Source organism: Nicotiana tabacum, chromosome 20 (genome assembly GCF_000715075.1).
Source record: "Nicotiana tabacum cultivar K326 chromosome 20, ASM71507v2, whole genome shotgun sequence".
Lineage (NCBI taxonomy): Eukaryota > Viridiplantae > Streptophyta > Magnoliopsida > Solanales > Solanaceae > Nicotiana > Nicotiana tabacum.
Genome location: NC_134099.1, coordinates 93,619,401 through 93,645,833, shown reverse-complemented (window position 1 = coordinate 93,645,833; position 26,433 = coordinate 93,619,401). Strand labels below are relative to the sequence as shown.

At 36.7% G+C, this 26,433-nt stretch overlaps 1 protein-coding gene across 3 annotated transcripts; it reads right to left on the bottom strand.

The window, feature by feature from the left end:
• Window positions 1–11,860: 11,860 nt before the first annotated feature.
• Window positions 11,861–26,226, bottom strand: LOC107816643 (vacuolar protein sorting-associated protein 35B). Of its 3 annotated transcripts, none has more exons than XM_075241244.1 (23): window positions 26,018–26,226; window positions 25,831–25,927; window positions 24,776–24,899; window positions 22,274–22,459; window positions 21,890–21,977; window positions 21,639–21,695; window positions 21,453–21,542; window positions 21,253–21,375; window positions 20,400–20,474; window positions 20,256–20,315; window positions 19,977–20,093; window positions 19,447–19,686; window positions 19,300–19,365; window positions 19,025–19,114; window positions 17,442–17,531; window positions 16,679–16,768; window positions 16,186–16,254; window positions 13,300–13,380; window positions 13,089–13,196; window positions 12,904–13,007; window positions 12,586–12,699; window positions 12,286–12,490; window positions 11,861–12,048 (listed from the first exon to the last, which is right to left on the bottom strand). In XM_075241244.1, the coding sequence occupies exons 1-23, from the start codon at window positions 26,111–26,113 to the stop codon at window positions 12,037–12,039; spliced, it is 2,382 nt and encodes a 793-aa protein (XP_075097345.1). In that variant the 5' UTR covers window positions 26,114–26,226; the 3' UTR covers window positions 11,861–12,036. The 3 variants fall into 3 exon arrangements, with proteins under 3 accessions (XP_075097345.1, XP_075097347.1, XP_075097346.1); XM_075241246.1 differs by having other exon boundaries at window positions 22,201–22,459; window positions 26,018–26,161; XM_075241245.1 differs by lacking the exons at window positions 24,776–24,899; window positions 25,831–25,927; window positions 26,018–26,226 and adding an exon at window positions 22,703–22,828.
• Between the last annotated feature and the right edge of the window lie 207 nt (window positions 26,227–26,433).

Here is a 26,433-nt window from a genome sequence, read left to right as displayed (position 1 = left end):
TCATAAGGAACCCTCTGGTGGTGCGATTTTCAGGTGCCAACAGACCAGGGCTATCCTATGGCAGCCCAGCAAATCCTCCTATTTCTTCTAGGAGGGGAGTCATTTCTATATCCCCGAAGCGGAACACAGCCCTTTCCTTATCCCAAAACAGAGTGGCGGCCTCGATCAACATTTTGTTTGGTTGAAGATCCAATAGTGACGGCAAATTCACTAAGATTCTTTTCATATGATTTTGGTCACTTGAGGGAAGGTCCCTCCACCAGTCTATCAAAAGTGGAGGTATGCTACCGACCATACCGAATATGGGGACATCGTGCCTCATTTTCTGCAAAACAAGAGAGAGTTAGGCCCTTTCCCCCTCCAGGTTTGTCTATTTATACAGTAATGATTAGTATATTGTCACTTATTTCTCCAAATTAATGCACACAATTGTGGTTACGTCCATTGGGATTGTGAAAAACCCGATGGACTTTTGGATAAGGTTTGTCTTAAAGGGTTATTATGCGGATAACATATTAACCCGACTAGGTTTGACCATGATGCATGTATAATTAATCAGAGTAAGGTTGCTATAGAGGTCTAGACTAGGACCCTCAAGTGGACAACTTGAGGGGGAAAGGCACGGAACCGTCGAATGCACCGTTGATCGACTAGTTTTACCGTAAATACGCCTTTCCGAATTTAAAGGGTGATATATAGGAAGAGCACAAACACTTATCAAGCATTGCTATAGGATTGATTACGCACGATTGGAATATGATATTGAGCATGATTTTTGCAACAATAAATAGCATGTTGTCAAGTATTTGCATGTAAAAAATGATAAATGCAGTATTTAAATAATTGAAAGACAGTTACGGAAAAAGAAAACAAAGAGACAAGTCAGTTTCAGGAAAATAAAGAAATCATAAATAAGCATTTAAATCCAAATAAAGGGGAAAGGGTACACGGGATAAAGCATGCTTAGACTAATTCACAAAATAAGTTCGTTATGGTAAGAGCCTAGAATATCCCCAGCAGAGTCGCCATGCTGTCGCGCCCCCCTTTTCCCTCGCGGGGTCCAGGTTTCGACATTCATTGGGGAACAACTCATTTCCTTTTGGAAATTAGGTATTTGAATTTGAAGAGTCTCCATCTAACGGATTAAGGTGCGTTAGGGCACCTAGAGTAATTAACTCGTGTAACTAGTTTGCATTACCAGAGATTAGGGTAAGGGCTCGAAATAACCTTGAGGGGAAGGTGTTAGGCACCCCTCGTGGTCCACAATGGTGGGTCCCGGGCGAACTTAAACTATGTGAATTAGTCAATTAACGAGTAAGCACGTATTTGCAAATAAAGTAGTTTTCCCCATCTAAATACATATATGATCAAGAAAATTTAGATAATGAAAGTAAAAGAGGTTTGGACAACTTAAACACACATATATGTAAAGAAAAAAGGAAGTTTAGATAATTTAAACACATATAAGAATGGGGAAAGGGAAGTCCTAAGTTGATTAGCCTACAGGATCAATCTGTGTAATGCCCGGTAATCCTCCTCAACTAGAGGGGCTACACGTGACATTAGCGTGCAGGTCATCATATCCTTTTACTACCCATTACCCTCCCCTTAATGGTTATATAAGCAAGTTTGATTAATGACCTCTAAGTGTGCTGCTACCCGTCCCTTCCTTGTGGCCCCGGAGGAATTTAAGACCTATAAATCTGGACAGTTCTAGACAAACCTAAGGTATTTAAAAGGCAAAAATCTAGGCGACAAACAAATAACATGTAGGACAAGCAAATAGGGAAAAAGTAGTTAAAAGGCTCATGTTTACCTCCGCATGTATATAGGCAAATAAACATCACGTCTAAAATATAGATTCGAGTAATTTTTAGAAAGAATCTTAAGACAGGATATCTAAGTGAACATTAAGACGCAAATCTTGCAGCGAGATTTCAAAACTTAATAGTAGGGTCCAAATCAGTTTGCCTACTGATCTTAAACCTGTAAGACTTAAGCAGTTTATACACAATTAAAACGCAGTTTTCAGTTTTATATAAGGACATTAATCACCTAAGGCTTGCCTAGGCGTGGGGACTATGCGTAATCACAATTACAGGAATTGTTTGAATAGTTGAGATTGTTTAACCTATGTTGATCTAGGCGACACAGGTTATAAGAGGTGCTTTATTTGTATTTTAAGACATGATGCCTATGTGCGAGGCTATTTAAACCTTTCGTAGATAGTGATCGGAATAAACATGATTCAACAGATGCAAATAGAGTTCCTAGAAACATGGTATCTAATGCATACAGGAGATGACTATTTTTATTAAGGAAGTATTATTAACCTAACAGCTGGATCTCTAAGTGAAAGTACTTATGCAAAATCAAAGCTAGAATGGCGATATATGACATGTAGTATGCCGAAGCAATAAGCATGAATACCCTAAGAATAGGTTATCTAATGCACAAGTTCAACATGGTTTAAATGCAAATAGACATAGCAACCCTAGAACATGGCTTCTAATACAGATTTGCAAAATATAAATCCTATAGCATGTTTTCTACCCAGTTTTACCCACAGTACCATACAACTACCCTCCCGTTTCACTAGTTACCCCAATATCTGTTTAAAATAATTATTACAAATCAATATTGAATAAATTACATAAATACAATATGGATTAAACTATAGGGAGCCTGATGCAGGCCCAAAGCAAACCTAGGGTACCGGACCTTTACTAGTCTCAAATGCCCAAGATTTCATTGCCACATTTGTGTCCAGGTGTGTCAGAGTTCCCTAAGGACCTCAAGGATCTCGGGCAGTGCTCACACCCAGACTTTTCTCAAATAGAGACTGATTATGTGCAGTGTGGAAGAGCCAGCCATGATATGCCAGAGTTCAAAAAGATCTCCAGGATCTCTAAGTTGTACACATACCAGAGGGGCAGAACCTATTGACTTAAGGGTAAAGTGAAAGTGTTTGACATAGTTTTGAGAAGTTTTTGATAAGACAACAGTATATAAGTGACTCTAGGAGTGAAAAGGTTTTTTGAAAATTAACATGTTTGAGAAAGGTATTAAAATACTTTTTGAAATCAGCCAACACAAATCACAGAACAACCAGATTCAGAACACTAGGCAAACAGACACATAGAATATACATCAATGTATAATGGAGCACATAAACAATGGGATGCACAGAATTCTCAAGGGTTCTACAGCTATAAAGTAGGTGATTGAGACATAGAGCAAGGATTATAGTAAAGCCATATTAAAAACACATAAACACTGGACAGGATCAAGAACACAACTAGAGTTACCCTGGAGAGACTAGATAACTTAGCATGATCTCATTAGTAAAGCAGAATAGGCAAGAACTTAAATGAATAGGCTAGGCAAATGTCACACAAGTATTCATACTGTAGACATGCTAATCACACACTGAACAAAACGAGATTTAGACATGCTAGATAAAGTAGTAGACAAGCAAGTATAGTTTAGGCATGCTAATCATATATTGAACAAGACAGTGTTAGGCATGCTAAGCAAGATAGTAAATAGGAACAATAATGGAACTCATAACTAATGAACTAAGGCAGTTATGAAACACATAGGGTTTAGGTTCTAAAATTTAGTTAGGGACATACCAGTTAGGGAAAGAGAACACAAGATGTAAACTAGATGTTGTGCAATATCTAGCCTTGGCTTACAACCGACAAGACTAATAAATATCACAAGTAGTAGAGAAGAACATAAAGCTTTTTAGAGTGAAAGTGTGTTTGTGAATTAATGTTCGTGTCTGGAAGTGAGAATAGAGGAGAGTATATATAGTGGTTAGGAGCAAAGCAGAATAAGGTAAAGGAGATCAATCATTCAGTAATTAAGGAAGCCACAGAATCAATTACACACAAATTAGTGCAGTTTTTCCTTAGTTAGGGGTAATTACCCAACGGTAAAGGGCAGGACACATTTAAGGAAAGAAAATCAATTGAGCAATTAGAGGTAAATAGACAAGAGTTCAATTAAGGAAGCAATTTTGAAGAATCAGTAGGTATCACAGCTAATCACATAAGTTAAGAAAACTAATTAAGGTCGTAAATAAGGGAAACAATTAAGAATCAACACATAAGTTTGACAGAGCAAATCAGTAAATCAGAAATTCGAAATAGTATTGATTAAAGGGGGGAAGAATATAGATTTCCACAAATAGACAAATAAGCTAAAATACAATTTCATAAACACACAGAAATCAGTCGAGATGTCAAACCAGAAACCCTATTAGAGATGAACTAGGGTAAAAAGTCAAAAATAATGGATCTGACTAAGGGAAGCATGCAAATCAAACACAGAACGAAACATTGCACAAGTAACACGAAGAACTCAGAATCAAATCACAATATGGGAAAATTAGGGCTTTAGTGTAAATCTTCTAGGTTAAGGCAAACTTAACATAAATCGGTCAGAAGCATGTAAGAACAGAAGATTAAACATTCAAAATCGGAAAACTTTTAGAGAAGATGATTTTCAGTAAACCCTAGTTTTTAGGAAAAATGGAGAATCCATTGAAAAACCATAAAACTTTCACAAAAACATGTGAGATAGGTTCGATTCGTCTCATATCTGTACATATATGAAAGGATCGGAGACCTAAAATTAGGGTTTTTGAAAGTAGAACAGAGGCGGGATCATAGGCTTAGGAATCCATGAATTTAAGACGAAAAATAAGAAGGATCTTACTCAAAGTCGAACCAAATGGCCTGAAACAGGAAAGAAAAACCCAAAGGTATACACAAACCTGCCTAGGTCCCTTGAGAATCTCCTCAAGGATCTTGGAGATGGAGGTACCATAGCATAGAAGAGGTCATTAGAGGCCTGAGGTGGTGAAGAACCACCATAGAAAGGCAGTAGGTGAGTGACGGCGGGGGAATTAAGGTTAGAGTTAGAGAGCGTTTGAGAGACGGAGAGAAGGGTGACGGCGGGGGAGGGTGAAAATGATTAGGGTTAGAGGGGGGGTATATGGTTTTAATTAAGGTAGGAAGATCCTGGACCGTTGATCAAGATTGATCGACGACCAGGATTGGCCAAAGGGTTTTGGGTCGGGCAGATAGGGTATTGGGCATGGGTTTTTTGGGCTAATTTTATAAGGTATTGGCTGGTAGATTATAGGCTAAAATTGAAATAAAAGAGGTTATTTGTTAAATACCCCAAACAATTGATTAAAAAATAATTTGTAAAATAATTACTAATTATAAAAAATGAATTTTATGTATAGAAATGTTTTAAAAATAGTTATTTAGTATTTAAAAATACAAAGGACTAATTTATGGTAAAATAATACTAAAATGTACACATGGGCTATAATTGCAAAGTTATTGCAATCATAGCCAAAAGGTGTCAATTTGTCTATTTGTGAAATAATTTGGACTCAATAGGACCATAATAGTAATATTAAATCAATACATGTTCTAAATTCATTTATGATGTAATTTTGCAATTATTTATTAAAGGTAAAATACTAGGCAAATTAATTTAACAAATGTAGAAATTAATGAAAAATACCAGCTGATGCTAATGCATGATTTTAAAGATATATATGCATTTTAAAACTATTATAGGGAAAAATTGGGTATTAACAAGCCCTGCCTCGTGGGACAGCCCTGCCTCCTCCCCGTCCCCTCGGGCGTGCGACAAGCCTACCCCGATGGTGGTGCTGTGGCACCAGATAATCAAGCTCGTTATCTAAGCGCTCGCCCTCTCTGGCTCGCTGCAGTGTCCGGAGAGCCAGTTCTGTCACCTGCCGCCCATACTCAACGACCGCAGGATCACTGGCTTGCTGCTGCATCTGCAATCCCAACTGGTAGAATAAATGATGACCAATAGCCTACAAAACATTTAAATATTAATTACAAAACGCTATGTCACAGTTATAAGTAAGAATACCAAATAACATATCAGTGCCTCGTGCCTCCCGGCGTATGGTCTATACCGACTGCCAGATTGATGAATGGGGTTCCCGATAAAAAGTCGGGTAATGCGGCGGTACCAAGACGTATACATTTGAATAGTCATCGTCTGGATCTGTGAAGGTAGGGGCGAAATCAGGTCAGCTCGATGGTCCCAAGTATGGACCTGCGCCTCTAGCCATGCTACAAATGCGTCATCCGCCCTCGAACAATCATCCCACTGATAATGTGTAGCCTCCCATGTTGTCCCCCTTGGTATATACTGCGGGCGGCCAAAATGGAAAAGTACCCGCTCTGTGGCATGATGCTCCATAATATCGAGGCACATCAGCGGGACGGAAGTGCTCCAAATCAGTCGGCCGGCCGAGCAATAATCGAGCAGGCCACCTATCAAGTCATCGTTGTATGGCATCCAGATGAACTATGAAATAAGAACATAAAAGTGAGTATGCGCAACACAAGTGAATCTATACCAAGTAAGTTTAGGTACACATTTACTTGTGCGCCCTCCAGCATATCTAACACATTCCTGGCAAGGGGGAGATTATGATGAGCATCATAAACTTGGTAATTTCCATGCCGGAGAAACCACCTCCTAGCTAGAGGGAGAAACGGAGGTAGTACATCTGGAGGTAATGGTGGTAGAGGTGGCTGCAACACCAGGAACCGCTCCCAGGCTCAAACCTAACATACAAAGTTGACATAAAGTTTAAGATAAATTTTGACTAGATAGAACTGGAAGTAATGAACAGAGTATTCGAATATGTTGTCACCTGTAGAAGCGGAAGAAAATCACATATGTCGCTCTGGATGCCCATGCTCACCCGACACAACTGCCGGTACATGTAAGTGAAAACAGCAGCACCCCAGTTGTACTAGGGTAAAGCATCTAGTAGCTGAAGATGATGTAGAAATCGCAAACTCACTAGATTTCCCGAAGTGTTCGGGAACAAGACCCCCCAAAAGAAGGAGCAACACCAACCTCGTATAGTGAATATGTAGATCATATGTCTCGTCGGTGATGTCGGGGTGCAATATCTCCAAATGCTGTCTAATAGTTGTCAAACCAATGCGACTGGCCCCTGAACATACAGTCTCATCCTGTGGCCTGAAACCAGTGAGCTGCTGCAACAAGTCCAAGTACTAGCCACGCGACATATATCTCATACACTGAGGCAGTGCAACGGGTAGTCCATCAGCAGGCATCCTATATAAAACCTCAACATCTTGCAGCGTGATGGTGGCCTCGCAAATGGGCAGGTGGAAAGTGTGTGTCTCGGTCGCCACTGCTCTATAAAGGCCGTGATCAGAGACCAGTCGAGCTGCAACCGCCCAATCTAAAAAATCCTATAGATGCCCGTATCCCGCAGGCGCTGGACTACACGGGGATGGAAATCTTTGCCCCTCATAAAGTTCCACAAGTCGTCCACTCTCCTGGCGCGAAGAGTCTGGGCCAGTAGCTCTTCCTCCCATACGTAGGCAGACCTATGATCACCCTGTAACACTAATAGCTCATCGGAGACAGGTCCAGGATGCACAGGCGGCACGTCCATGTCGTCTACTGTAAATTAAACAATATTAATTGTGTGTTTGTTTAGTAAATTATTAATATTTAATTATTTAATTGGACAGAGTATATATCTATGGGTTCCAGGTTAGATATTTGAGGCCAGTAGCACCAAGCTATCTTGAATTCGTATGTGTGTCAATTTTAATTTTTTCATAATTTTGTGTGTTTGTTTTATAAATTAAATAATTTATTTTTGTAAATTGTAATTGGACAGAGTATATATCTATGGGTTCCAGGCTCGATATTTGAGGCCCAGTAGTACCAAGCTATCCTGAATTCTTATGTTTGTCAATTTTAATTTTTTTCATAATTTTGTGTGTTTGTTTTATAAATTAAATAATTAATTTTTAATTGGACAGAGTATATATTTATGGGTTTCAGGCTCGATATTTGGGGCCCAGTAGCACCAAGCTATCCTGAATTCTTATGTGTGTCAATTTTAATATTTTTATAATTTTGTGTGTTTGTTTTATAAATTAAATAATTAATTTTTAATTGGACAAAGTATATATCTATGGGTTCCAGGCTCGATATTTGAGGTCCAGTAGCACCAAGCTATCCTGAATTCTTATGTGTATCAAATTCAATATTTTTATAATTTTTTATTTTTAATTGGACAGAATATATATCTATGGGTTCTAGGCTAGATATTTGAGGCCCAGTAGCATCAAGCTATCCTAAATTCTTATGTGTGTTAATTTCAGTATTTTTATAATTTTGTGTGTTTGTTTTGAAAATTAAATAATTAATTTTTAATTGGACAGCGTATATAATTATAGGTTCCAGGCTCGATATTTGAAGTCCAGTAGCACCAAGCTATCCTGAATTCTTATGTGTGTCAATTTCAATATTTTTATAATTTTGTGTGTTTGTTTTGTAAATTAAATAATTAATTTTTAATTGGACAGAGTATATATCTATGGGTTCCAGGCTCGATATTTGAGACCAAGTAGCACCAAGCTATCCTGAATTCTTATGTGTGCCAATTTCAATATTTTTATAATTTTGTGTGTTTTTTTTGTAAATTAAATAATTAATTTTTAATGGGACAGAGTATATATCTATGGTTTCCAGGCTCGATATTTGAGGTTCACTAGCACCAAGCTATCCTGAATTCTTATGTGTATCAATTTCAATATTTTTATAATTTTGTGTGTTTGTTTTGAAAATTAAATAATTAATTATTAATTGGACAGCGTATATATCTATAGGTTCCACGCTCGATATTTGAGGCCCAGTTGCACCAAGCCTTCCTGAATTATTATGTGTGTCAATTTCAATATTTTTATAATTTTGTGTGTTTGTTTTGAAAATTAAATAATTTATTTTTAATTGTATAGCGTATATATCTATGGGTTCTAGGCTCGATATTTGATGCCCAGTAGCACCAAGCTTTCCCGAATTCTTATATGTGTCAATTTCAATATTTTTATAATTTTGTGTGTTTGTTTTGAAAATTAAATAATTAATTTTTAATTGTACAACGTATATATCTATGGGTTCCAGGCTCGATATTTGAGTCACAGTAACACCAACCTTTCCTGAATTCTTATATGTGTCAATTTTAATATTTTTATAATTTTGTGTATTTGTTTTGTAAATTAAATAATTAATTTTTATAAATTATAATTGGACAGAGTTTGTGTTTGATCTATCAATATAGTAGATACTTAAACTACAAGGATTCTACGCTAAAAGTCTCTACATTTACTACGCTAAAAGGCTCTATATTTTATTACGCTAAAAGGGCACTAGTCTTTAAGCAAATAAATAATCCAAACTAAATAAAAATAACAAATATATTTTAACAACATAACATTCACAAAATTACATATAACACAGTTAAAGAAATTTATGAACATTTTTATTAAAAAAAAATAATTTCTCAACTTTTAAATATTTTTTTAAAACACTAATCTTAATCCAGATAAAAATAACATACTAGTTTAATCGCAAACAAAACACAAAACAACATGGAAACACATTCAAGACAACTAATATGCATTATTATACGAGTTTCGACATAAACTAAATCGGAATACCTCGATTTATGTTTTTAGAAAAGTCGAAAAATTAAAATTTTGAGCCCGAAACGAGGAAACCACAACAGTAGAAGGCTTGGATTGGATGCGGGACCTACAATCTTATCTTTTTGTGTGACGGGTGGGGTCCACTCGAATTTTTTTTGGGGGGGGGGGGGAATAGGGGGGACCGCTGTTTTCTGTTTTTAAAAGTGGGGGGAGGCCAATTCTGGTTTTGTCATTGGGGGGGGGGGGGGGGAGATGGGGTTCTGCGAACAGGTATAGCGTGGTATTACTCCGCGCTATATATAATATGGTATTACACCGCGCTATACTTTAACGGCAGAAATACCGTTAAAGTATAGCACGGTGTAATACCGCGTTATATATGTAAAAGTATCTTCTTATTTTTTTTTAGCAGTAGAAACGTATTTTGAGTCCAAAACCACAACATTTAGGTTTCGGACTTTCTGAAGTTGTTTGTAATTGCTGAACTTAAGCATTCTATTAGCTGAAGTTTTATTCTCTATTTGCTGAATTTCAACATGTTTTAGCTTAAGTTTTTCGCGTAAACCTAGTGTTGGCTGAAGTTTTTGTTTGTAGTGTTGAACTTAAGCATTCTAGTAGCTGAAGTTTTGTTCTCTATTTGCTCAACTTCAGCATATTTTAGCTGAAGTTTTGTTCTATAATTAGTTTCTTTACTGCTCAATTGGGTAGCCATGTGATAGTATTCAGAATCCATCTGTACGCATATCTTATTTGGGATAAGGTAGGATAGTTATGGAGTAGTTTTCAACTGTGGTAACTTGGTACTAATAGTTAACTTTCTGCAAATCCCCCGAAAAGTGTCGCCTTGATCAGCTAGGCAAAACATGAGAGTTTCATTTGCGGAAGAGGAAAAGAAAAGAGGAAGAAAGGAGCGCACACGTAGCTGGAAGAAGGAGCCGCCTGAAGTTTTAAAAATTACGGTATAGATTAAATAATTTTAAAAATATTGGTATAAATTAAATAGGGACAACCAAATAGGCCGCCCGTACAATCTTTACTGGATCACACTTTAGACTTTAGGGTCTTTATGATTAGGGGTCGACAAAAATTATCTGAAATTCAAGCTACATTTACACAAACCAAAAAATTGAGTTATTGAGTTGAAGTCAGCATCACTTGAGGGTCGAAACAACATTGAGTACTGTGCTTGAAGATGAACCAGGGAGAAATTCCAAAATAGCCAGATTTACAACTGGTCGTTTAAAAATAGCCCAATTTTAAAAGTAATCGAAATTTAGCCACTTTTCATGTAAAGATAAATTTGAGCGAAAACACTGTTCAAAACCCGAAAAATACGCCAGTATATTATGCTGGAGTTCCAGCATAAGTATACTTGAACTCCAGCATATTATACTGGAGTTCCAGGATAAGTATGCTAGAACTCCAGCATAATATGATGGAGTTCCAGCATAAGTACACTAGAACTCCAGCATAATATACTGGAGTTCCAACAAGTATAATTGTCCAGTATAATATACTGGAGTTTGGAGCATCGGTGCTCCAGTCTCCAGTATATTATACTGGAGCCAGCAAAGTATATCAGTCCAACATAATATGCTAGAGTTCATACACAGGTGCACCGAACTCCAGTATATTATGCTGGACCGGTCCCTGTTGCAGCAAAATAGTGACTATTTTTCATTGACTTGATAAACGCTGACTATTTTTAAATGATCAGTCCGAAAATTGGTTATACCGTGCTATTTTTTCCATGAACCAAGAACATGGTTGGCCGTTTTAATAATGTGTGGTCTTTCAAAATTGGCCCACTGGGCACTGGCCTCAGAAGGTCCTTCAGTACCTTTCCCTCAGGCCTCAGGCTTGGGTCAATTAGCCAATTGGGTTGCTGTTTGAGTCCCTCAGATGATTTTATTTGACTATCACTATGCAGGCTAGAATGTAAAATGTGCAATCATACGACTGTCTTCATTGCTTGTTAGATTTAGTCAAATTTGTAATTAGTTAATAAAATAGGATAAAAACTACAAGTTTCTATACACGCGTTGAGAAACACAATGAAGTTCACGACAACCACACCTTATGCTAAATCAACAATTTCAGACGAGAAATTCTCGTCTTTACATGGATTTGTAGGAAAATTTATGGTTAGCTGCTCAGTCCGATGTGAAACATCATTATCAGATCAAAATATCATCTAATAATCAATGTAGGGACTAAGGGAGAGAAACGAAAGGCCTTCCTGTAGTATCAAGATCTGTACAGTAACGCCTTCCAACAAATAGTAAAATCTTTACTATTTCACAGCCTGGTTCCACCCAAAAAGTTAATACCATATCAAAGCAATAATATCCATTTTAAGACCAGAAAATACACATTTCTTTATTCATTTAGAGACCCCGCCCTGTACAATAAGTTTAAATCAAAAGGAACTCCTAATATACACTCCAAAGACTGAGATCTCCTTCCATGCACCAACCTAAAGAAATCAGGCAACCTCCTGTAGGGTAAAGAATAGCTTACTGTAAAAGGAGAATTTTACATTGAACCGTCTAGTAGTAAGATTGTAGGAAATTGTTGCATTTATTGCTGATAGAATAATTGATGGTCAGCAGCAATGCAGAAACGCTCATTTTGGTAGTTCAGATACCACTGAATCCTCCACTTTCAGAGCTTAGGCACAATGTGTTTAGCACAACAAATCTGACATGCCACAAGAAACATGAAAGTATCACACCTTAATTGGATTGTATTTCTCTCCCATTAGCCCTCCTTTTTGTCTCTGAAATTGAACATAGCGCAATGTGCTGGTGAAGAAAGCGTCCGAAGCAGAATCTGGGGTCGTGGTGTCACTCTGCATCTCAGTTTTAATCAACTCTATAAGGCTCTGAATTGCACCAGGTGTTATTTGAGGGTTCCCCTTCTCAAAAAAATAGAGGTACCTGAGGCCAGAAATAGATTCATTACAATATAAAACCTATGCCTGCAATCTAGAACCCAAGTTTCAGTTTACAGCATTAGTGTTCTGATTACTAACTTGTTAAGTATTTCAACAAAAAGTGTGACAGGTCCACTGCTACCCCTTGTAACATTTGCCTGTTGCTGTGCTGCATTAGCAATCCGCAACGAACGCTTTAGGCAAAGCAAGACCCTGTGATACCAAAGGCAGCACATCATATATTTCAGGGCAACAGAATAAAAGGGAAATCTATAAATTAAAGCAAAATGCAAGACTTTGACTCCTGAATGGACAAAGCTATGGAAACGAAAAGTTCAAGTGTACTTAGAAGATGCATCAATTGAATATGCATATAACCCAATTAAAAATGAGAATTTGAGGATCACTCTTGCCAACCTTTCTCCATCTTTAATACCATCTTGATCGTCAACCCAAAAGAGATGTGAACAAGCATAAACTGCTCTACATTGATCAGGTTTCTTTAGAAGTTTTGCTGAATACTATACATCAAAAAATGTTCCCATTGTTAGATGACAATTAAATAGATAGACGGACCCAAAGAGATTAGAAGTAAAAATTACCCCTGTGGCCTTATGAGTTAAGGTATCCCTGTTCTCAACACCAAACACAGTCATCTTCTGAAGAGTTCCAATTATCAAGTGTATTGCAGTCACTTGCGCTTTTGAATCCTAATACCAAGTGCAAGAAGCTTAAGTAGAACTTTGAGCAGATGACAAGGTAAATGCGAAGAAGCATACTATATAAACACATTGTTTATGGTTGAGCAATTACCGCAACTTCTTCTTCATATAGTACAAAAGCTTGTGTAAAAAATTCATACGCAATTGGTTCAAGATCACAATCATTGGCAGCCTGAGGAACAAAAGCAAGTTTCATAAATAAATAAAAAACTAATGGATTGAGTAAAGTTTTGATGCTCACCTAGAGAAAGCGAAGAAGAGACTCTTTCACGTGAAATATATAAAATAGATGCGCTCACACAAACATGTATAGATCACAGGTGCTGCTGGAAGGCATTTCTCAGTGAACATCATATTGCAGAGAGAGACACTTTTTGTTCTTTTTTTCAATGAAGAAAGACAATTTCCTTATCTTTTTTTTTTTTTTGTAAAGCATAAATGGACAATTACCTAATGGAATCTTTTGAATTGCCTATGAAATTGCAAAGGAAGACAGTTTCCTAGGCAATTCAAATAGATTCCACTAGGTAATTCTCGTGCTATGCTTATAAACTTGAGCTGATTCTGAGGGCACGAATGAGGTGAAAAGGAAGAAAAGAGAACACGAAATAGGTCTAATCCATCAGCACATATCCACTTTTTGCTCTAACTGTACTCCCAATCTTTTAGCCATGATTATCTTTTTCTTCCAATCATTGCCCATCCACCCAGTGAAGGGGTGAGGTGGTTGAAACCTCAAATCTCAGAATAATCTTACGGCATAATTTAGAATTTTAAGGAGATATTCCATGACATAGATGTCTGAAAATTCTTGTAAATGTTGGACAGATTCTAAAACAGAACAGTCTTTCATTTATAGTCTAAAGGATGAATACATATGTGGCCCCTTAAACTTGCCCGAATTTTTCATTTAGACACCTATACTAAAAGTTGTTCCAATTGAACACCTGAACCTGTTCACAAGTGTGCCTATTGAAACACATATTTAACAATTCTACACAAACCAAAGTGTGTGCATGCTACTCGCTGTTGACGTGGAGAATACGACCGATCAGAAAAAGACACATCAACAAAGTATAAAAAAATGAAAATCTCAAGGAAAAAAAAAGAGAAAGAAACAAACATTGACCGGAAAAGAGGACTTCCGCTGAATGTTCTATCTTCTCCAATTTATTATCTCTCATTTTGTGGTCTTTCTTCTTCCTCTTAACATGAAAAATCAAATCTGCTGGGTCAAGAAGACGAAGAAAGTTAATCGGAATAAATTGCCGCCACCCTCCAATCCCTGTTTAATTCTTCAACCACCTCTTCACCGTAGCTAAACCAACAACCATTCCTCTGTTGCTTCCACCAGCTCTCCCATTTTCGATTCTTCGACCAACTGGTGGATAAGGATTACTTGTAGCAGCTGGCTTCGACGGCATATAGCTACGGGAATTTTTGGGGAATGTGGTGGAGATGGAAGCGTAGTGGTGGAGCAGTGTCATGGTATTGGTGGTTGTTTCAGGTGGTTCTTAAGCTGGCTGGTGCAAGGTGGCCTTTTTGGTGGTTCAGAAATGGTGGAGGTAGTGGCTATGGTGGAGGTGGGCAAAGAGATGGCGGTGGGGTAGTGTCAAAATCTCCCATATGTCTTGAAATTCTGGAATTTATAAATTGCATCTTTTCAAGATTTTTCTTGTACTTGCTAACTTCAGATTCTCACATATCCAACTAGTAGTGCTGCTATTAATTTGATTCCAACTTCTTCTTGATCAGTAGAAACCACACTGAAGTATCCTATTGCTCATCAGTTTGGCTTATGCTATGTTAAAAAAATTCTGTTCCATCTCTAATCTATGAGACTGAGCTTGTTCAGGTGGCTTGGTTTTCATTCCTCGTGGCTATAACACTAGGCTTAATTACTTTCTAAAAGCGAATCCCTAAGATCTCCGAAAAGTAAAGAGGGGACGTTGGCCAGCGTAGAGGGGTGGCAGCAGATAGGAAGGGAATGAGATAGAAAAAAAAATTAAAAAGATAACTTAAGTCTTTTCACTCTCTCAAAAGGAGGTGTGATACACTCTCCACGCCATGTCGGCAGCATGTGTTCAATAGACACATTATCAACTAACATCAGGAGAGGTGTCTAGATGAAAAACTCGGGCAAGTTTAAGGGACCATGTATGTATTCAAGTTCAACCTAGTCTAAAATTAGTCATTTAAGGCAAATTAAAAGGTTTGTTTTTTGCATTTTCACAAACCCTTCAATTTCTGTTGATGAAATATTAGTCTACTTCTTATCTGTTTGATGGCTTATATTAGTCTCTATTAGGAGTGGGCCGAGTGGCAAACGGACGGGACGGGTCGGGTCGGATATGGTTCGGGTCGAAAACGGGTAATGAAAAAACAGATAAATCATCCGGCCCAACCCATATTTAATACGGATAAAAAACGTGTTAACCGGCGGATAATATGGGTAACCATATTATCCGTGACTTCTTGCATATGATCATTTTTGGGAGAATTCTTAGTCCTCTAACTTGAGGAACCCCCAATTTGAGGCTTTACAAATGTAAAAGTTAGACCCATTGGTTATCCATTTTCTAAATGGATAATATGGTTCTTATCCATATTTGACCCCTTTTTAAAAAGTTCATTATCCAACCCAGTACATAATATGGGTGGTTAATTGTTTTCTTTTAACTATTTTGCCACCCCTAGTCTCTATTAAATATTATTCTACTTGCAATAGCAGAATTTGGAGCACAAACCAGGCCATCTTTTCAGAATGTATAGAGGCAGAGAGCTTGTAAAACCTTATGTTTTTATATTGTTTATTTCTAATTAAAGTAGTTATCCTGGACTTTTTGTTACTAATAAATAGAAAAAGTTTATTATCTATACTTTCAGGAAGTAGTTTACTTATTGGCCTCTTAGAGGGGTTTCCTCAATAGTATCATACACAACATTTCCAGAGCATATAAAATGATCAATTGTTCACCTCTGCACACTGCAAGTACAACCTCAATGCCAGTTCTGACGATGGAACTGATGAAAGAGCCTCGATAGTCTGCATACAGGATTAGCTCAATCAGCAAAATGCAACACACAAGGGGTTATCTGGTAGTTAATAAACAAAAGACAGGAATCAAATGGAAGCAATTGTATCCTAATACCATGAATGAAACTGAACACAAAAGACCAACAAAGTTTACACCTGAAGATCACCGATATGAGGAGTGGAGTGGAGAGGAATTACCAGTCTGCAGTCATGACTTATAATACCTTCTCTCAGAAGACAAATTAAAGAAAAAAGCATTCTAGTGTACTGCATCACCAGTGAAGAGATCATCCAGGAGAGGACATGTGTGCCACATCTCATAACCATGGTGAGAAATAGATCAACAATGAATAAAAATCAAAGGCTACAAAAGAATGCCACAGACTGATTATAACGACAATTATAAGTGGCAATATCCAATAGCTGATATTACCTCATTCATTAACTGAAAAATTTTCTTTGGTGTAGCTGGAACCTCTTCTCCAGCCATATCTCCATCCTGACCTTGCAGTCTCCTAACCAACTTCCATTCGATCGAGAAAATATTTCAAAATTATGATCCTGAAATTTCAGGGTGGATGGAAAGAAGAAAGTAGCACTGTACAAACTCTACTGGAAGCATTTGAAACATTCAATTAATGTTAAGTCTTCAGATTTCATTACAAGTTACGCTTTGAAGCGTAACCCATTATCTCTAGAAGAAACAAATAGACTTGCAGACTGGAGTGGAAGGGGCAAATGTGGTATTCCTGCTTACCTGCCCATGCTAGAACAGTTCTTGTAAATCGAATGTCTGTATATAATTCCAAAGACAACTAGAAATTTTTTTGCAAGTGCGCTGGATGACAGAGAGAGAGAGAGAGAGAGAGAGAGGAGTCGTTTTCAGCACCAGCAGAAACTGCCTATAGATGCTAAATATCATCTATTTATTTATCTATTTTGATAAGAAAATCATCTATTTATTTACTTTATTTGCATGACAATGCCCAAAAATATTGCTGATGGGATGGCATGCAATGGTAAATGGTATTACAATTATTCAGTATCTTTTTCTAATAGAATTAATGTCAGAAGATCAGGGGATTCTACTAAATGCATACTGCATATAGACATCAGCATAAATCGCTAACTACCAAAAGGGGAAGGGGGAGAGGGGGGGGGGGGTAGGGAGAATATAAGTGCTGAAAACAACAAACCTTCAGTGCAGAAAAGACTAGAGGAGGAACTGTGAAAGTTATGCGCTTTGGACCTCCAGCCATTATATGCTTCCTAACAGTGCATATTATCTGATTTAGAGGGGGAAAAAAGAATATTATGAGCTTCCGTTTGTAGTATTTCACCTGATTTAGTCAGTACTTTTTTTATTGGAAAATTTTATTAATCGTTGTTGGTGTTCGGTTATTATATGAGAGAATCACTTTTAGAACTGATAACCACATGTTAGTAGGACGAACTAACTGTTCTCAAATCATTTATCTAAAGCACTGAGTACTGACACAATCAATAGTGCTAAGTATGAACCAAGGAACTTTACTTTTCAACCTCCAGCAAATCCACGATTTCTAAACACTTCGTCCTTCTTGCTCCTACTACGTAGAGTATCTATCTAATATCTATCTAACCATGCTGGAACAAATCTAAGTAACCCACAGCACCAATATTTTCCATTGGAATATCCTTGCGTATTTAAATCATATACCATGATAGCATCCCCTTATCAAACATCACTAGTCCAATATCATAATAATGACAGTCTGGTTTAGAATACTAAAAGGAGAAAAGAAATGTGAAAACAACTGTGTGTTGGTATATATTACTGGAAGATAGTTTTATCTGATTCCACCCAAAGAAGTTTTACTTGGAAAAACAAAACCAAATAAAAACAACTTAGTGAACCTACAATCACATACCTAATAAGTAATATTGTTCTATCATAACCGGCAGAGTCACGCATGCCATCTTAATGAAATGGGCTTTTTTCCAGCTAATTGCCTCCAGGAATGATTGAGGTCTATGATCTAGAAATCATTTTCTCTTTATATATGAACATCAGTAGTGGGAGTAATCCCAAAGCTCCACAAAGAAATTAGGTAACAACACAAAGAAAGAGAGGATAGATCATGCTATCATCCTAGAAACAGAAGTTCCATTTGGAGCTACAGAGGTCTAGAGTATTAACAATGTACTACAATCTATTACATTTAAGTGCTTTAGTTTCAGCATTGTTACATGTTTCATAAAATTAGAGAGAAAATGCATCAGAAAAATAGTTAAGTTGTTTGTCTACAAAAGAGGAAGTTTGGCAACAAATTATAATATTGGAACTCTCTTAAAGCTTATCCACTTTTACCATTTAGGTGAGAGTCCTTTCAATTCTGTCAAATGAAAAGCCATTTTAACAATTCCTTTCAACTCAAGCTTCCATCAACTTTCAATACTTGTCCATCCATCTAGTCTAGAGTAAAATGAATAGTTTGAACACAAATGAATAACATCAACTGGTATATGGTAGAGCACATTTTTCTTTCAATAGAGACCTTTCAGTTTCATTATCAAAATCAAACTACATATGATTGTATAAGTGTTTCCCTAAACTCAGGCTGTGATAAAGGCAGGGTTCATCAGTATACAAGAAGCAGATAACTCAGTTTGTTGGATTATTTCCAGAACTTAAAAAGTACTAAATGAAGCACCAATCTTAAGGAGATCTAGTGCAAATCCCTAGAAAGTTGCTCAATAATAATTTTCTAAAGAAAAACTTCTCCAATAAATTAATTACCTTTAACATTTCCTCAGGTTCATCATTATATAGCATGTGTATAAGACGAGCAACAGAATTCTGTTCCTCCTTGAAATCCTCCTCATCGAGCTTTTGGCCAATACCACAACAAACAGGAAAAGAAGTCATTCCACTGGTAGAAACTATCAGGAAAAACTCACATGTATGAGTACTGAGTAAAAGTCAAAGGAAATGGAAGTCATCAATAGGAGTCAGAATAAAGTACAAAAAATTCAGACATTTGAAGTAATCAAAATTGTTGAAAATCTGTCCACCTCATCGGTAGCAGTTTCATCCAAGTCCTTGATGAGCCCTTTTATCAATTCAAACAAAACCTCAACCTGGGAAAGATGTAAATCAATTAAAGAGAGAACCAAAATAATTGAACTAGTGATCAATCACTACACATTGCAGATTATTACCTTGTCAGCAGTTGATACACAGGTGTCATTCTTCATGATGCTCTCAATGATTATCTTCGCCATGATCTTATTTGTTTCAGCATCAAGGTGATCCATGACACGTGGATAATTTGAAAGAGTTAGAACTGTCACAATGTCAGTGTATTTCTCCAACGGTGCACTCAGGAGAGCAACAACTTGTTTTGTCGCTTTACTATCCTCAAGCTTTGCTTTACCAGAAAGTTTCTTGACACATGCTCCCTACCAACAATCAGGAAAGTAAATCAAGCAGAGAAATGTTATCCCATACTTCTTCCCCCTGTAGCTACCAACTCTGCTAGGATTTCCTAATCTAGTGTGTTTAATGCTCCTACCGACCACTAAATTGATCAAAGAAATAACTGCCCTCCTCTCACCAAAAAAAGTGACCACATGTTACGCATCAACTGGCTTCATAGAGCTCAGAGAATAACAACAGCAGTTTCGATGCTATAACCTCCAAAATTCCATATTGGCTTGTAACTTTGATTACCAAATTGACAAGAACATACCAGTACTTGATCCACGTAGTCTAGTCGATCAGGATGAACACGGAGAGTGAAGGTCAGTAGAGATACATACAAAGAAATGGCTCCAACAACTGGCATATCAATTTGTGCATCAATGACCTGCATATTAAGGAACCTGTTAACCAGTTGAGATGCTAATGTCAGGTGTTCTAAATCATAAATCCTAGTCCTGCTACAGACTGAAGTTTGCCTATAAATAAAAATCCAACTACAAGTTACAAAACTGGAGAGTAGTCAACTTTGTTCAGAAATCAGATTTACCTTCCCGATGGCACTGCTTAGCTTGGCAAATGCTTCAACTTGAAGGAAGTCAGGTAACACCTAAATAATCAAAACTTACACCTAAATAAGAGAAGAAAGGAGGAAAATCTCAAGGCAGAAGCCATTAAACAATTATTTACTTACTTCGGGACTTGAATCAGCATAGTTTGACAATCTGTCCATCAATCGTGACAGCACAGTCTTAACGTCAACAGCAGGCTAAATGAAAAAATGAAATAAAGAAGTATATTTTCAAATTTATCATCGAATTTAATGAAGTAATATAATCCATCTGCTGTGGATTGTTCTTTCTTCCTTCTTGTCTGGGAGATGGGATAACATGTCGAGCAAGGGGATGATAACATATAAGCATCCACATGCTCCTACAACATCAACCACCAGAAGATTTGAACAAACTGTTAAAACTACTACCAAGACCCCTAAATGTTTAAGCTCCATACTTACAGAACACACTAAACTTTGTAGATCACAGAAACGCTAATTCTATTTGCACACATTCTCCTCCGAGAAGGAAAAATTAAGCCGAGAACTGCAAGCCGCTTTCCAACGTAATACAGTTATTCTAGTGAATGAGGAGCCTATCTTGTCCACTTAGGTTAGAGCAGGACGAAAAACAAAAAGCTCTTCCCCCTTCCCCGCTCTCGTAAGACAAATAAGAACAGCTGTAAAACATTAACTAAAAACAAGTTGGAGCCACCAGCATACACCATGTATATAATCTTATTCTTCTTTCACAACAGTAATAGAACTGAAAGGCAGTCAAAATAGGTTAAGGTGGACAAAGACAGAAAGTGATGTAACAAAAATGCTGCCTATTTGTGTTTTTCCTTTTTCATTTCCTTTAGTAAGATATGTTTTATATATACAGTTTATATTTGCGAGAAGAATGGATATGAAGATGCAACAAAGAGTAGCAAAGGACAGGACACAAAAACTTATCCTGCCAAAGAAGTTGTGTATATTTTTGGTGACTTACTTGGAGTTGCGGACAAGCACCCAATAAGGTTTCAAGTGTCTGCAAGTGGTACTCATCTGGAAAGACCTGAATTATGCAGTCCATCAGATAATACTGGGCAATCTCATCCTTACAATTGACAACCTGTGGGAACATTTAGCTGCATCTTGAGAGCGAATTGCTACAAGAAAATAAGAAAAGTTTAATCATGTTAAATTTACCTGCTCCAAAACTCTGGGCAGAACCACATCCTTGTACATTTCAAGATCAACACCCTCTATCTGACTAAGAACGTGCAAATTCTTCCCGACCTAAAATATGAGAGGTACAGCTGAAGATCGTATTTCTGAACCAAGCCATAAGGATCTTGAAAGGAGAAAGTAAATGATTGAGCACATTGGTATTACAAGATCACGAAGTTCGCTCCTTTCTTTTTCCAGTTTCTCTTTCAACCTGACAGGTCCCTGCAGACCATAAAGCGCGAAGAATGCCTCAACTCAGGATCACCAAAGCAAATGAATGTATCACAAGCACTATAACACCTGCATGGCCAAAACATGCCTCCATGACTCATTTTACCTTCCTAGCATGCAAATGCACAGATGCCATGCATGTCAAAAGTAAAAGCAAAGTAACAGTTCAGAAGATCCCAACGTACATGATGCTGCATTCTAACCCAAAGTTTATTCATCTCTGTGAAGTTCTGCAGCACAAAATCTACAGCATCCATGACGGTATCGCCTTCTCTGCATGAAGAACAGTGTGAAGCATCTCAGAAGATCATCCGCTAGGTTAAACTAGAAAAGTGAAAAAAAAATACTCAATTAAACAAAAGACAAGGATCTTAGAGATGGATGCAATACATTGGCTCTACACGCATACTTAAATAGGTAGGTAACAATATACATAAGCAATGTGTGTGCATGCAGCTCTTGTGTGTTTGTTTCAAGCAAGTGAACAAAGATGTACTTGCAGAGCTGACGTGATATGATGGGCAACCTAAACATCACGCAATCCAAGTATGAGTAATCAACAGATTTACCCTTCATACTCAGAACCTAAGTCTGGCAATTTGTCTCTGGTAATTTGAGCAAGATAACTCCTCAAGAAGAGACCACGTGTCGGATGCTGAACACCACGACACATTTCAACAAGATCCTTGAGAATATCTTTAGCAGGAGCCTCTTTTGATTTGATGTATACAGATCCTACTGTACATAGGAGATACCTGAAATATTACAAGATAAACTTCCATCAGATATCTTTTTTATATATATAAGGTAAACTTCCATCAGACATCTGATTCTTCAAGAATAACAAGGGCGTATGAGAGAGGAAACAAAGAGCAAGAAAAGGAAGAAATATCGAGCCGCTATCACTCGACTCCAAAACAATATTAACTCGTGGCATGAGCAATTCACAACCACACAGGAGATGGAAAAACAGATTTACCGATATAGCTGTTGCCTACCTAGATGTCGGGGGTGACCTCATTAAAAACCGGGTGATGTGGGCATTGCCTTCACTTGGAATTTGAAGATTTTAAATAATGGTGTTTGTGAAAATTCTTGGTAGCTACATCACCTTAATATACCCACTGCCCTGTATCAGAAGGACATGTCGAGGACTGAAAATGGTTCATAAGGAGTATTCAATTCATAAGGACCCCGCGTGAACGCGGGATGCTTCGTGCACCAGGCTGCTCTTCTTTATATAACATATTCCCACTGCCCTGCATCAGTGGGACATGTTCTAAAATGTAAACGGCTTCATATACAGTTATCAATTCCACGCCTTCGGATCAGATTCCAAGAAAACCCTACCCTAGCTAACCACCTCTCCAACTCAGATCAGATAAGGTCTTCAGCTCTCCTCTCATATCAGATCAATATAAGTCTCTCCCTTCTTTGCTGCTCACCTTTCTCTCTTCTCTTATATTTCATTTTTCTGTGTTTTTCTTTCTTAGAATCACTGACACAGTGACACTCGCACCAACTATTCTTCATCAACATCAGGTTACAACACAATTATTTCTTCTAATTTATTAAATAGGTGATTTAGGATTTTATTGCTTAATTTTGTGTTTTTGTTTCTTTTTGCACTTATGATAACGCAAATGATTTTGCTTTTAAATTAGCCTTTTCTTGTGAAGTTTTGCATTCTTCTATTGTTAGTATCATTTGCAAGACTGCAAGTTTTGCTAAAGAACACATGTTCCACTTTTTAAGCATTGAAATTGCTATTAGTTAAAAAAAGTGTTTATTTACTCTTTGTCTCTTTCATAGTCCTTTAATCAGCTTCTTTCCTGCAAACCAATGGTCGTAAATACTCTTGAGGAATAAAGAAAAAAGAAATGAAAAACTGTTGACCAATAATTTTTTTTTTTTTTTTTGACAAGGTAAATAATTTTATTGATATAAGGGAAAAAAACTCCCATATACAAGAAGTACACCAGAAGTAGATAATCCACATTAAAACATGATGCTCTACAAAAGATACCCAGTCATCAATAGATTGGGTAATCTAACTTCATATGTAAAGCAAATTGCAAAGAGAAAAGTACCGATTGGTTAATCAAAAGACTAGAATGAAAACGCAAAATCATTTTATAGAAAATGGGGAAGAATGACAATTGTTGAAGAGGAAATCAAAATTATCTGTATGATTTTAAACTTTCCGTCCCCAGTTACTTGAGTTTGGACATGTATTTGGTTAAGTTGAATACTGTACCATGTTTTAGTTTTAGAAGTTAATCAGCATGGTAAGTGCATCAGCACCTCTTAAGATTACTCCGAAATGCTTGATATTTATATGTATGGTGGCATCAACATATGTTAGTTTCGCTAGAACTTCATGAAAGTGGTTCTCTCGAGCCCGTGCTTCTGTATGATCTGTGAATGCAATAGGTTCAGTTTTTTCTACTAGCATGAAAGATTCTCTTTCATGGGAACTAAAGGTGCTTAAGTGTGTTGCCCAAAACATCTCTCTCTGGAAAACTCTCTGGCTTCCCTGGTAAGTGTTTCTTCTTTCTGTTTGTTTTTTGTAGGTGATTGTAAAATATTTTTTATCCTAACTAAAATATCGGAACTGAGCCTAGCTTTTTTTGTTTGGTGATTGGTTAATCTATCTACGAACCAAAAAGTTGCCTGTACTGAGTACTGACTGAATGCACGCGATACTCCTACTAAAACTCTGTGGCAGATCTTATCTTAAAGACAGATGTATCCACTGGCTTCACATCCTAAAGCCTGCCACTGCCCCGTGCATAGTCAGAGATCATCGACTCTATAAGAAACTGAACATTCTCAATAACACAAAATACACCAATAAAGAGAAGCACATAAAAGAAGAATGACATCAAATTTATCCCACAATATTAAATTTCAAGTTGAGCATAAAAATCATATTTGAATAACCAATTTTACTTCTTAACTATGTTCATTTGATTCTAAGATACTATGGAACAACATAAGTAGCCAATTAGCACACAGCAAAACCGAGCAACTGAGAATTTAAGACACTGAACATTTCATCTGAGACTTACAACCGAGGCAATATATTTCCAGCATGTTGAACGAGTTCATATAAGTTAATAACTGAACAACCATGTCTATCTTCTTCTCTGAAGAACATCTCCAGCTTCCTCAATTCATCAAAAGCTCGCATATCTACCACAAAGAGCACAAAGCCAGAGAACAAACATGAAGTAACGAACATAGAATCTTTCTCCAATTCAAGATGTTTGACAATTTTTATTTTCCAACATTCAAACTGCGTAAACTAACCAACATCTTTTTTCTTAAGAAAAAAAAAATCACCATTTTGATATGAGGAGAATTGCAACTTAAGTAACTCTTCTTATAGTAAAATATCTAAGTTTTTATTTATTTTTAACAGAAATGAACTAATCCAGTCCAGTAACCTAAGTTAGTCAATTTAACTTTCTTAAGTGAAATATGCAACTTATAGTACTTTTCGTGTACTTTCCAAATATTCAAATTTAAATTGTTTTTGAAATGAATTAACTAAGTCCGATTTAGCTATAAATATCTAAAATTTAATTTTTAAAAACTGAATTAATATAGTCTGATTAAAGTTAGTAAAATTGGCTCTCCATAAGCAAAACTGCCAAACGAATTAGAATAAAGAGAGTACACGTTTATAAAATCCGTTTAAAAAGTGAATGAGTATGACCTGATTTAGCTTGACAGTTAGTCAATCTGACTTTCCATAAGAAAAAACTGTACATTTCGTGCAGTTTCCAAATATTTAATTTTATTTTTTTTGATAATGTTAAATTTTAATTTTTTTAATGATTTAACTTAGTACAGTTTAGCTTCAAATATCCAAATGTAATTTTTAAAAACTGAATTACGTCGGATTTAGCAAGAAAATTAGTAAAATTTACTCATCATAAGCAAATGCCAAACAAATTGTAATGAAGAGACTCAGCTCGAAACTGAATTAATTCAGTAAAAATGAATTAATAGGATCACATTTAGCTAGAAATTAGTCAAATTGAATTTTCATAAGCAAAAACTGCCAAAAAATTGAAAAGAAAAAAGTCGATCAAAAAAGATGTGTTGACTAGAAATTTACAGAGCTCATAGTATTTGTGCGGCGAAAGTTTCGAAGTCCGGAGCTCAGATAATAATAATGCAGAATACTTCAATGCTTCTCGAAGATTATTCGAATCCTGAAGGAAAATCAGAGTGTTGTTTTGTCAATTTTGAGTAGTTTAGGGTTTTGGATTGAATTTTTAGAGGAAAAAAAATGAATTTTTTACCAAAGCACGAGACATGTAAAATGCGTTGTGTTGAATAGCGGCGATGCCTTCCGCTAGCCATTTCTCTTCGTCTTCGATTCCTTCGGTTGCTATCATTTGCTCTTTTTCTCTTCTTCTTTGTTGCTTGTTATTTGGGTTCAGTTTCAAATTGATTCAGTTTTGTGTGACAGCGTGAATTTGTTTACCTGACAACTCATCGACCCAGGTGCCTTCCAAAACCGGATACTTATTGGTGTCTAATATTATTTTATTTATGGAAATATATTTGAATGGGAAGTTATTACTTTGTGCTAAGTAATTTTTCCCTTGTACAGGAGTTATATTCCATTACACATTATCTCAAATTAATAAGAATTATCTTTTTTTTCTCTGCAAATTTTTATTATTTTATTTTACGTTGTCGGCACGAAATTCTA

What these genes read in the sequence shown, in the direction of transcription:
- LOC107816643 (XM_075241244.1), bottom strand. Translation starts at nt 26,113, where the DNA reads ATGATAGCAACCGAAGGAATCGAAGACGAAGAGAAATGGCTAGCGGAA. An exon ending in GCACAAATACTATGAGCTCT is followed by an intron (nt 24,900 to 25,830) that starts GTAAATTTCTAG and finishes TCTTTGTGGTAG; the next exon opens with ATATGCGAGCTTTTGATGAA. An exon ending in TTTTTCAGTTAATGAATGAG is followed by an intron (nt 16,255 to 16,678) that starts GTAATATCAGCT and finishes TCCTGTATGCAG; the next exon opens with ACTATCGAGGCTCTTTCATC.